The following is a 13,030-nucleotide window of genomic DNA, read 5'->3' on the forward strand; positions in this document are numbered from 1 at the left end:
AAGTTTGAAATAATTGGGGAAAGCACAGACTTATCACAGTTCCCCATAGTCCCTGATAGGTTTCCAAGAATCTGGGAGAAGTCTGAATAAATGAGGCAGGAGAACTTTTGTTATTTTTTTAAAAAAGAGTGTTTTTGAAGAAAAGGGCAAAATATCAGTAGAAATTTATACTATTATTGGTTTTTTGTGTCGTGCTAAGATTCTTATTGTCTCGGGTTCTTATTTCTCTGTACAAGTTAAGGAACAGTGTTAAAGTCATCCAATATGACTTATAGGCCACATTGGAGAATGTTTTCTAATCTTTAAAACTTTAATGTGTCTTCAGCATCTTCCCACAGAGTCCTGTAAAGAGCAGTTTCTAGCAAATGAGTGCAATCCTATGGTCAGTCCAGAGCACTATGTTTTCTTTAGGATGTTGTTTTGTTTTGTGACTGATTTGTATTTCTGTGGACATCAAGAAAGCAAGATACCAATTTATCTTTTTCAATGTCGAATCTATCCATTTCAATAAAGTTTAAATGGGACGGAGTTTCTTTAATAAAGATTTGTTTTCCTCTTAATGCATTTTGCCAAAGGCAAAGGAAGGTCTGAATCTACTAGCTGTTATACTTCTATACCACAGAGCCCAACAAAACAGAGCTCTGTTTTGTTTTGATCTTTTAATCAAGAGAAAGGCAAATTGGGCATGAGAATCTTATCTTGTACACATGCTAGAGTTAGGTAAGGTCGGGTTTGTTTGTTTGTTTTTTGAAAGATAGGTGGTGGCAACAGGAGTTATCAAACCATTAAGCCCAAGCAGCAGATGGATTTTGAATTTTTTTTAAAAAAATTATTTATTTGAATAATAAATATGGCTTCCCCTCTCATAGCAGTGACTCTGGGCAGGATACAAAAATTAAAACTCAATAATTGAAAGCAACCAATGAGGCCCTGGGTAAATTCCATCATAGAAAATCACATCAATAATAGGACACTTCTAAGCTCTTGGTCCAAAGGTCCATAAGGGGCGCTGAAGGAATACAGTTCCACAAGGCTTCCTTAGAGAAAACACTGAGTCCAATCTGATGACATTGTTTAATAGAGGAAACTTGCCCTTGGACCATGCTAAACCTTGTATGCCAAGCAGAAGCAGTGGGCTAAAGATGGCCCCACAAATAACCTGGCTTTATGTCATACAAAGACCCAACTTCTCCACCTTGTTCTGCACCTCCACCTCCAGGCTTCCACCTTGCATGCCTCAGCAAGTGGTGGAATAAATGGACTTAAATGGCAATTTGCAATCAATACATTTATTTAAAGTTTCTTTTTTAATGAATTCATTTATTTCAATTTATAAGCCTCTAAAATCCAATGTTTTTATGTTTCCTGCATGGACCACAGGCACAGATACATAACTTGGGCTGGTAGACAGGCAATTATTTTTCTAGACCATTCCGTTCTCCTAAATTTTTTTCAACAGAAAAATAAAGATTTGCTCAAAGAAAAGTTGCTTTTATTTCTTGGATTTAGCTTGGAAAAGTTACTTTTATTTTTATCCTAGCCTGGATAGCTAGGTTAGAGTTAGGGCAGAACTCTCCTATCTGCTGCTGAAGAATGAAAAGACGTCTCTGCTGGCAAGGCAGACACCACAATCAAAATTTATTTTGGAGTGTGTATATCAAATGCAATCAAACTTTTAGTTCCATCTGTAAGCATACATAGAAGCCAATGTTGCTGAGCTGACAAGGAGTTTCCATCAAAATATATGAGAAACTTCAACCATGTTAATCTGCTTGTTGAGAGAAAAATATTTTTCTCATAAATTCTTTTATATAACCTTTATAATATTCTTTCTGTAAAAGAGTCATTTTAGCCAGCTGCCTTTATTATGCAAAATCTTCTCTGCTCATAGAGGGGGCCTCAATTCTTTTTCTGCAAAATGCAAAGATGGTCTGAAAAGTAAGCAAACTAGCTTCATGGTTCATGTCTAGACAGGAATATAAAGGCTATGGGAGATATCATGTTTGTTTCAGGTAAAGTTACATAGATCTTGTCAGGTCACTAGCAAGACATAAAAGGCTATGTGATAAAATTGTCCTTGAATGAACTTCACATAGGTGATAATGTTGACTTTGAAACACCACTGAGCACACTGGCAATCTGAACAAGTGATTAATTCTCTGTATAGTACCATAACCCTGATGCAAGCAAGAAGGAAAGAGAGTCCATAGGTTATAAATGGAAAAGTCATTTTCCATGTTCTTAACACTCCATCTGATGCAGTTTTGACCTTTGGGCCAAGGAAACACATGACCATAGGACAATTCTCCCTGGTTGTTTTTACAGCATTTTAAAGAAATCCTACACTATAATGCAGGAGGGGGGGGGAGATGAAGAGGGAGAAAGGGAGAGAGAATTACATATTATGACATATTAGCTTAATAAGTAGCACATCATAAAGTTGATACTTAGGCACATATACTTTCTGTCTGTATTCCATACAGTGTATTCTTTGCGGGCTTTCAGAATGGCAGTCCCCAATAGTGATGTAGCTTGATTTCCAAAGCACAACAAAGTCAGCAAGCTTACCTATGGATAATATGAACTGGATACAAATATTGAATGCTTCTCTAAATCATGATGCTCACTTCCTACAACTAGGTATAATTTTAAAAAACCTTGACATTTAGGAGGTGAGAACTTCCCCACTTCGTTAGTGATATTATTTTGTAGCACCATGATTCTTGAGCTGCTGAACTTGAGTTATATAAACCCACAGGAAACCACAGGATATGACCTACAGGAAACTTATTATTAAAAACCCAAATTGTGAAATAAATGATCAGTAGCTTTAGTTTAGAGTGATAATTGTGTTGTCTTGCCAAATATTTATAAAACTGTGGAACAGCAGATTTATTTTGATAATTGGACAGTGTGTTTTGAGCTTTGCTGCATGATTTATAAACTGTATTGTCTTTTCCAATGATTTTTATAGAAATGTGGGTTTCCTTCCCCTTTTCTTTATGTCTCAAACTGCTGAGACAGGCATAACTGCTGGACCAGGAGCATAGCCTGAATGACCCAGATGGCAATAGCACTTGGACTTATATGCCGCTTCACAGCCCTCTCTAAGCCCTCTTTACAGAGTCAGCAAATTGCCCCTAACAATCTGGGTCCTCACTTTACCAACCTCAGAAGAATGGAAGGCTGAGTCCACCTTGAGCCATTCAGAATTGAATTCCTGGCACTTGGCAGAATTAACCTACAATACTGCATTCTAGCCACTGCACCACTCTGTTCTGTTGAAGTCATAAATAAATTTTGCAAAAGCCAAAATTATCATAACCGTAATGTCTTTAGTTCGAAGTCAAGAAATACCAAGAAAAACATAATATCTAGAATTCACAATACTTAGTAATGTGTTTGGAGGGTGGGGGGTCCTCTTCTCAGTGTTCTCCCCTCAACACAGTACATCACATATGTCTCAAAATCAGTATTTTAAAACATATTATTTGTATTATATGCAGATTATCTCTGTCATGTTTGCAGCACCTCAAACCTACTAAGCAAATCATTTCACAGACTTGGAGTAAGCATGTTCCCTAAATCTGAGACCTAAATCTAGATTTCCTTTTTTTGGAATTCATTAAAAATTGTTCTAGTATCATACAGGTAGGTGGGGACAAATAGGCAAATAATAATATAGCAAGTTTCCAACCACTGATTGAAGATTGCATTACATGAATTGTTCAGAAATAATTAAATGAATACTGTAGTTAAATAGGTGGGAAATAATGTCAGCTGTCATTTAATGTCCATATGAAATTACAGTATAAATGAAGAAGCTCCTATTTGCTTTGTGTTTTACAGATAGTCAGGGCCTGGATCTGGAAATCTCCAAGGCAAACTCCTTTGGATTCATTGGATGCATGTCATCTATGCAATATAACCATATTGCTCCATTGAAAGCTGCTTTAAGACACCCCAACCTCGCACCAGTGACAGTCCTGGGTTCATTGTCTGAATCAAACTGCAGGTCATTGGTTGAAGTAGATGCAAATACAGCAACTTCCATTTACTCTTCCTCAGGTATGTTCAGCAGGTTTACAGTTTACAGGTAACTAGTTTAGTAATATTTCTTATTTTGTTGCTTACTTTAAGTAGTAGATGATGGAAATATGGTATGTATAAAAATGGAATATGTTTTTATTTTTATAGATTTATAAGTTGTTGTATTCAAGAGCTTCTAGGAAATATTCAAATAAGATGCAATATGGTATCTTAATTATGTTGACATTATCCCCGTTCACCTCCCTGTTTCTACAAATACAGGAGAGATGACCCGGTATTCTTTATTTTCTATATTTGTGATGTGATGTAAAATAAATTAAGGAAGGGATAAGTAATTAGCTATGCTGATTACCCACAGCATGGTTTCCAATGCATCTGGAAAGTTCTGTGCCTCTTGATATATAAATATTAGAAATGTAGATTGTTGGTATTAACTGAACAGTTCTTTTAGCTCTTGTCTATTATTCATCTCTGTCTCTCTTCTTTGCCTTTATCCATTTTGATCTCTGTTGATATTTAACTAAATGATATCAAGCCATATTTTTGCTAGCTGACCTGAGTACTGGACACAATTGCTGTGATCTGGATAAAGGGATTGAGTGGGAGTGAGCTGCATGCAAAGTAAACTGGATATTACTCATAGTATTTTTTTTACAATGTATACAATACAATAACCACACAAGATAACATTAATAATATGCCATGCCAATATATTCCCTACAATAATATTATCATTGACCTTGATCTTATTTGTAGTTTGTTTGTTTTTTGCTAATATAAGCAGGCCATGAAATCTGTACTTTTGACTCAGTAAAGCTACATGAATAGAGTTTAAATGCTGGAGGTTGACATCGCACAAAGAAAATTTGCTTAGTAACATAGTAGTTTCATCAAGGTTTAATTACAGAAAACAAAAAATACATTTTTGATGAGCAAGTGGAAGAATTATTAAACACAGTTAACTGAATTCCCAGCTTATTTAAAATCAGGGTTTTGGTTTTTTTTCCCAAAAATCAGCTTGCCAGAGAATGAATGAGTGGTTTCCATAGAAGTGTAGAAAAGGGGGAGTTAATAATTATGGATTTAGTTTCCCTACAACAGTAGTCCCCAATCTCTCTGGTTTTGTAGACCAGTGCGGAAAAGGGGATGGTTCCACGTGAGCAGTGTGCAAATGCACACATATGCAGTTCCATTTGTACAAGTTTGTACAAGTAAAGTTGCACAGGCATATGCCCCTGCTGCTTCCAGGGCCCAGTTCTGAATGGGTTGCAGCCTAGTATTGAGCCAAGGCCTGAGAATTGGGGAATCCTAACCTACAAGAAATTGATCCCTACAAACCTGTTTGGGTCTGTCATCATCTGACAGGCTCTGACTAAGTTATTTAGAAAGAGAAAGTATACATACATACATACATACATACATACATACATACATACATACATACATGCATAATCACTAGGTATAATGAATTTGTTGCTTGAACTTTATCACCTCAGATAATCAGGGAATGCCTAGGCTGGCAGAAGCTGTTGTTTTATGTTTGTCTCTTATCTTCTCTGGTTTAAGGAGAGACACTTTATACCCTGATGGTGAACTAAGCAGTTCATTTCCCACTTGTGATAATTAAATGCTCCCTTGGGCATCTTAAGTGTTTTGTATGTTGGAAAGGAGAGAGCACATTGTAAAGCTAGGGTTAGTTGGAAGTGCACATACATACACACACAGTACACAAACACATACCCATGTGGCTTTCAGATCATTTTTCCCCAAAGGATATTGATTTCCCAGGCATAAGAATAGTGTCACTGTGGCAGTCTATCATATTTTTGTCTTTATATGGGTTTGGCTCTGAGTCTTCTGGAGTCAAAGTGAGGGGCCATAATACATTAAAATGAAATATAATTTAGTATAAATTATACCAGCATTCATTTTCATATAAAAGAATAATATGTTCATATCCCACCCCAAAAATGCATTCTACATTACAAAACCTACTTCAGCATAAAGAAGAGTGAATTACATATCCCAACAAACTCTTGCGGCTTCCAATAAACTGGAAGGATATGTCCTGAAATGATTTTGTTGTTTATTTCCTATTTAATTATGATTCAACATTATTGCCTTGTTTCTTTTGTTCTAAAACTTTGGATTTCCTCCAAATCACCATTCCATCCCACTCACCGTGTCTGAGATATTATGAAGAAAGCACTAGAATCTGTTAACAAAAAATAGAAACAAATTATTATAAGCTCCTTGTGTTGAACGAGTTCCAATTTATGTGTGCTTTCTCTCTTTTTTGTAGTTAAGAGATTGCCTTGTCATAGCTGTTACTGACAGTGAAAGCAGTTCTTACTAATGCAGAATGGCAGCACCTTAAGTGGTTTTTCTAGGGATGGGTAAAAAGATGTGAGGGTACTCTTTCTCCATGCAAATCTAGTCTTATTTGTTAATGCTCTAGAATAGGTGTAAGCAACTATTATCAATGGAGGGCCCATGAAATTTTTAATAACCTGCCAGGATATAAGAAGTATAAACAAATAAACCTAAAAATAGGCTATCTTGACTTTATTTTGTTTTATCTCTGCTCTGTGTGTGTCTTTGCTCTCTTTCTTTCTTTTTGTGCTTGTGCATGTATGTGTATATGAGAAAGAGAAAGGCAGAGAGATAGAGAGATAGAGATAGAGGGAGACCAAATATTCTATTTGTAAGCAATTATCAATATTTTGTGTGGATTTCTTAGCAAACATTAATGTGCATTAATTGGGCAAATGTTATTTGTTGCCAAATGTGTATTTAACTGAGGTGTTTCATTCTGAATGAACTTTATTAAAAATCTGTTGTTGTTTTTTTGTGGTCCCTGGATCTGAAAAGCATCGTTTTCTCCTGAGGCTCAGAATCTTAGTTTTCATTCTGGGCAAGTTGCAATGAAACTGACAGACTCTCCCTAGAAAAGACTGAGGCAGATACTAATCCACACAAAGTTACAGTCATGGTTGAGAAGCTTTCCAGATCAATAGAGGCAACATGTGGAAAAATGCCAAAGTTTGTGGAAAATCAGCAAAACTTGGATGCTTCAACTTGCATTTCTGATGGTCCCAAGCCACCTTTGGATACTCTGATTACATTTGGGGATATTTTGAAATGCATTATCATCATTATCTCTGTGTAATTCACTTGACTAATATGAGACAAGTTCCAGAGTGAAGCACCAAAGATACATGCATAGAAAAGTTAGGGTTTGTATTCATTTCTGTGCAAAATATAACCATGATTTTTGTTGTTGCTTTTGGGGGAGGGATGGAGCGGGGAATCTCTGCAGTGGAAAATATGCACTGGTCAACATTTCTCCACCTCCTGATTCTGCGGAGTGCAAAAGAGACTAAAAGGGAAATTTACTGTCATGGGTTTTCATCTATCAATCTGAAATGAATTCTATTTACTACTTATGCCTCTGGGTAAAAAGATGTTCAGTCTCTTCATGCATACATCTGATTGCAGAAACATAGTTTTCCTTTCATTTTTAATGTTATTTCCTCACTTTAAAAAGAACCATTTTCTAATACAATATATAAAATTTAAATTAACCTCTACATTAAAAAAAAATAGTTAAAAATAACCAGAAGGCAATAGTTAATTCTAATATTGATTTATTAATTTAATAATATATAATCAGAGGCACCAGGCTTTGGGGTGGCTCCCAGGAACCTTATAAGAAGTGCCATCACCTGTAGTTTTTTATATGATGGAAAAGAAAAAAAGGCAGAGCAAACAACTAAAATTTTATTTCATTTAAATTTAACTATAATCATATCAGCTCTATTGTTTATTTAGTTTTAAATAAAATTAAATTCCAGGTTTTATGCAAGCCAGATGCAACAGTATGTTGGCTTGTTCAGATCAAAGATCCTAACTTGCATACTATGATTTAATTAAAGCAAGCTTTGGTTGTTCTTGTGACACACTGGTTGACATGTGTTCAAAACATTCTTACTGATAGTAGGGAATAATAAATGGGTAATAGGTATAACTATGGGTAGTATCCTACCTGACAGAATCTATAACTTTCTTTAAAAATGGGAAAACTTTGATGGATGGGCAGAGAATGTCAATATCTATCAGCCCAGCTGGAGATCATCAGCTTATAGAAGATTATAACTAGATATATAAGACAGGTAATTGATAAAAGGCAACAAAAGGAAGGAAGGAAGGAAGGAAGGAAGGAAGGAAGGAAGGAAGGAGAGATGGAGAGGGAGGGAGAAAGAGAGAGAGAGGCTTGCATTATGTTTCTTTCTTGTTTAATAAATGGATGGATATGTTTATAGATACCTGAAGGCTACACATTTATACCTTCCACACTTCCCAATTGGAATAGTCAATACACTCTATATGGGGCTGGCCCTGAAGACTATTCAGAAGCTCAGCTGGTACAAAATGCAGAAGTACAGGCAGTTGTGGGTGCCTGTTGTTTAGCACATGTGACACATGTGCTAAACAACACATGTTCTGTGAGTTGCAATGGTTGTCAATAGGCTTCCAGGTACAATTCAAAGTGCTTCTAATTACTTATAAATTGAGTCTTAGCCCCCCCCCAAAAAAAGATCAGCGCCTTAAAGATATACGCATTACCTTGGTTTTCCCTATGAATTGCAGATCCATTTGGGAAGGCCGATGATAAAGAACCACTCAGCAATGCTGTCAGAAGCGATTCAGCCTTCATTGGAGGTAAGTTGAGCGAATGTTTTAGCAATCAACATCACATGGTGATGCAGTGGCTAGAATGCAGTATTGCAGGCTAATTCTGCCAACTGCCAGGAGTTAGATTTTGACTGGCTTAGGGTGGACTCAGCTTTACATCCTTCTGAGGTTGATAAAGTGAGAACCCAGGTTATTGGAGGAAATTTGCTGACTTTGTAAACTGCTTAGAGAGGGTTATAAAGCACTATGAAGCCATATATAAGTCTAAGTGCTATTGCTATTCCTATGCAACTTGAGGGATTGGGTCATATGCCTTAGTGATTCTTCAACCCTCATTTTCCTTTAGTGGGTATAACTGCTAAAATGACTTTTTCTTGCCTTTCCCAATTATCCAATATTTCTGATTTAAAATTGTATGTAGGCAGAGTAGGGAAAGAATAATATTTCTGAGTTTTTAATAGGGATTTTTTCGCTTTTGTTTGGTGCTATTTTAATTCTACTGGAATCCATGGAAAATGCAATTGCATATGCTAGTTCCAGTGATTTCTTTATCCATCCACAATTTATCTTTAGCAGCACCAGAATGATGACCATGGAAAAGCAAAACACTATTGGCAGGATCTGTCCTTTTTATCTTAGCTTGCTTTCCCTGAGATGGGTTGGAACTCAGAACTATTAAGAAGAAAATGTATTTGAAAACTGATTGTAACTAATCACCAGCTAATGTAGTTGCCCTGTAATGGTATATACTGCTACTGTGTCCAGAGCCTTAGAAAATATCTTAATTTGGTTTTGTGTTCTACAGCATAGATCCAAAAAGAATTTTGAAAGATGAGCAGTTTTCTGTGTTTATTTGGGGTCATTCATCTTCTTTGTCTCATTGCACAATTCAGTGAGGTATTTTCAAACTTTATGACCCATTGAACTTCATAATTATGTAACAAGAATTAGAGTACCAAAGAGAAAGTAATTTAATTAGTACTATAACCAATTAAATGAATATCCAGTTTCGGCTAGATTGACTTGAGACTATGAATGTTTTAAATCCCCTCAATAGTAATTATGATAATTGAGAGTTCTTACCAATGGATAACTTCTATTTGTAGACAGATTGATGCTTATACATCATGGAAACTTGGTAACAAAGTATATTCATTTAGGCTTCATTTGAGAGGAAGGGATTGGCTATTCCCAACATCATGTGAGCAGATTTTCACAATGGATCTCCTCTGCTTCGTCCTGCATGAGTACCACCCTTACCTCCAGATGTCTCACCCTCTACTCACCCTCAAAATCGTATTTAGAAGCAGTATGAGGGAACTGCAGAATAGCTTGCCATTTTCCTAAGCAATAGGCTTGCTTAAATAGGTTTACTGCAATGAAATAGCAGTAAACTCTTGCATAATAATAATCTGTGCACAAACAGTGTTTGCTGAAGTAAGACAACATGAAATATAGTGCAGCCAAATTTGGCTGGTTCTCTCTCGATATCAGGAAAAAGGTTGAGGTTAAGTATAACAAACCTGTACAATTATCGACAAAATTCACTTGAGCAGCAACAGTGAACTTCACAAGAAAATGAAATCTATTCTGCTGAATAGGCCACATACCTCACTTTGAACTTCTCCTTATATTTACATTTTGTCTTTTGCACCTCAGGTGTTATTGCAGTTGTGATCTTCATCATCTTTTGCATTGTGGCCATTATGAGCAGAGTCCTCTATCGGCACAAACAGACTCACCGGAACAGCCAGACGAAAGAAAAAGAGTATCCAGAACACGTTGACCGTTCTTTTAAGACTGAGGTTGACTTACAAAACCCAGTGAGCGAGTGCAAACGAGAATACTTCATCTAAAAGACTCCCTCACTCCTTGTTACACTTTGGCATTTCCATGATGATGATGGTAGTGATGGTGGTGATGGTGTTTTTAATCCGTCTGTTACTTTGGAATTTCCCCACTCTTTGGAAAGAACTAATAGACACAGAAGAAATAGGCAGAACTGTACTGTTCTCCATCCAAGGTCACCATAGATAACACCTAACTGCTCAAGCAACCATGTTTCTAAGTTCATCATTACATGCATGGTTGACTATTTAGTTTCTGGATTTCTGAGATGTTGCTTTCTGGACCATTTCATGTTGGACCTGAGTAATATATACTAGAGGGGTAAGCTAATTATGTAGCATTACAGCTATTGCAACAAGATAGTGTGAAAGAATAAGATCAAATTATCTTGCTAAAAATGTACTTAAGATGAGCCAAATTCTTTGTCTTGTAAATTGGCATAATTCTGTTTCGTGTCTGTGGTGCTCTGCTGAATTTGCAAACTAAGGATCTGGAACAGGCTTTTTCATTTATGTTCCTTTTGATCACTTCTTTTCCTTCAAACTGAAACATTTGTCCAACACAAGGTCAGAGTGTGCAAGACCATATTACTTTCTGAATGGGCAGGCTGGAGAGAGCTGAGATTACTGGCATAATTGATTTAACAGATTTAACAGATTTAATAGATTTAACGGATTTAACAGATTTAATGGATTTAACAGATTTAACAGATTTAACACATAAACAGAGTTGGAAGGGACCTTGTAGGTCATCTAGTCCAACCCCTGCCCAAGCGGGAGACCCTACACCATTTCTGACAAATGGCAGTCCAATCTCTTCTTGAAAGTCTCCTCCTTGCACAAATCTCCTCTTTGCATAGCCCCTTTAGTTTCTGGGTCAATTTGGTTCAAGAATCATGTGGCACTCAAGGTAGGCTTGTGAGATTCTGAGAAGCAACTTGGCTTTGTAAGAGGCATCACTCAACCACTCATGTCCTCCAGGATAGAAGAGTTTGCAAGCCTGCAGTAGAGTTGGCCTAAAGATGGAGAAGAGCAGAGACGTTTCCATTGGGCTTGAGCACTAGTGATGCCTTTGGCATTCCAAAATAATTTGTAAGTGGTCTTCATCTGTGGGACACTTGGTTCTTATCCTTTGAAGGAACACTTCGTGTCTGGGCCAAAGGAGCCCCATGAGGAGGGCTAAGGAGGCAGGAGATGTGTCATGTGCTCAGAGTTTCAGCAAATCCAGAAAGATCCAAGCCTGCCCAATGAATGCTTAACCTCTGCTTTGGCCTCTTAGCATCACCTTTCCCATTGGTTTCTTGGGGAATGGCACTTTCCTCCTCCTCATTGGGTCTCTCTGCTGTCCCTCTTGGGCAACATCTTTCAAAGGGCCTTGAAAGGGGACTTAAGCAATGCTTCTCTATACCACCTTCAATTAGGTGTGAGTCAGGCATTGTGCAACCTGCCTGCACATTTCATGAAGCCACATTTAAATAGGGCTTAAGGGACTTCAGGGACACAGAAGACTAGTCCCTCTGTCATTTGTAGCTAAAATCATACACACGCACGCGCACACACACACACAAAACATGTTGAATGTTCACTTTTTTTTTCCTTTCCCTATTAATTTTGATCTGGAACTTTGTTGATTTGAAAATTGTCCTCCCTGCCTGCCTCCCTTTTATTTTTAATGTAGCATCTGGAAGAGAATTTTTCAAATAAGGTGTTCAGTCTAGGGAAACAGTTCCACCACATTGCTGATGTTTATAGCTGAGTAAAATCAACATTTTTTTCAGAAGTGTTATTTCCTGTGATAGAAACAACTAAAAAAATCAGGAGGGGGGGGTGTCTTTGTGACATTTGCATAAGTACCAACCTGGCAGTTTTTCCATTTCAACAGAATGATTAATGGGAATGATCACAGAGAGAGAGAGAGACAGACAGACAGACAGGCAGGCAGGCAGGCAGGCAGACACAAACAGAAAGACAGACAGACAGAGACAGACAGACAGAGAGAGAGAAGAGAGAGACAGACGGGGGGGAGAGAGAGAGAGGGAAGAGAGAGGGCATTCCCATATTATGTTGTAGCAGTGTTTTGATTAAGTCAATGTAATTTTGCAATAATGAATATTGCCACTGCTTTCAGCAATGGTAGGGATTCCGGCTTGTGCAGGGTATGGATTTCCTGTCCCAATTTAAAGCCTTTGTTATAATGTCTCTATTATAAACCACCCATTGAAAAAGAAAAAAAATGCATGCACACACACACACACACGCACACACACGTACATCCACCTATGACCATAACTGAGCCCTAATTTTATGTTGCTAAGTGAGACATTTGTTAAATAAGTTTTAGCCCATTTTATTACCTTTCTTGCTGCTCTTTAAGTGAGTCACTACAATTATTAAATTAGTAACACAGTTGTTAATTGAATCTGGCTTTCTGATTGACT

At 37.1% G+C, this 13,030-nt stretch overlaps 1 protein-coding gene across 2 annotated transcripts in view; it reads left to right on the forward strand.

Moving 5' to 3' along the window:
* The window catches only part of CNTNAP5 (contactin associated protein family member 5), a 402,137-nt gene extending 389,610 nt beyond the window's left edge, over nt 1-12,527 (forward strand). For both annotated transcript variants that reach the window (XM_087920476.1, XM_087920475.1), the window contains exons 22-24: nt 3,850-4,068; nt 8,701-8,772; nt 10,405-12,527. In XM_087920476.1, the coding sequence (XP_087776602.1) occupies nt 3,850-4,068; nt 8,701-8,772; nt 10,405-10,601 (488 nt within the window). In that variant the 3' untranslated portion in view covers nt 10,602-12,527. The remainder of the gene's footprint in view (nt 1-3,849; nt 4,069-8,700; nt 8,773-10,404) is intronic.
* The last annotated feature ends 503 nt before the right edge of the window (nt 12,528-13,030 follow it).

Source organism: Pseudonaja textilis, chromosome 1 (genome assembly GCF_049901715.1).
Source record: "Pseudonaja textilis isolate UNSWEBS1 chromosome 1, rPseTex1.2, whole genome shotgun sequence".
Lineage (NCBI taxonomy): Eukaryota > Metazoa > Chordata > Lepidosauria > Squamata > Elapidae > Pseudonaja > Pseudonaja textilis.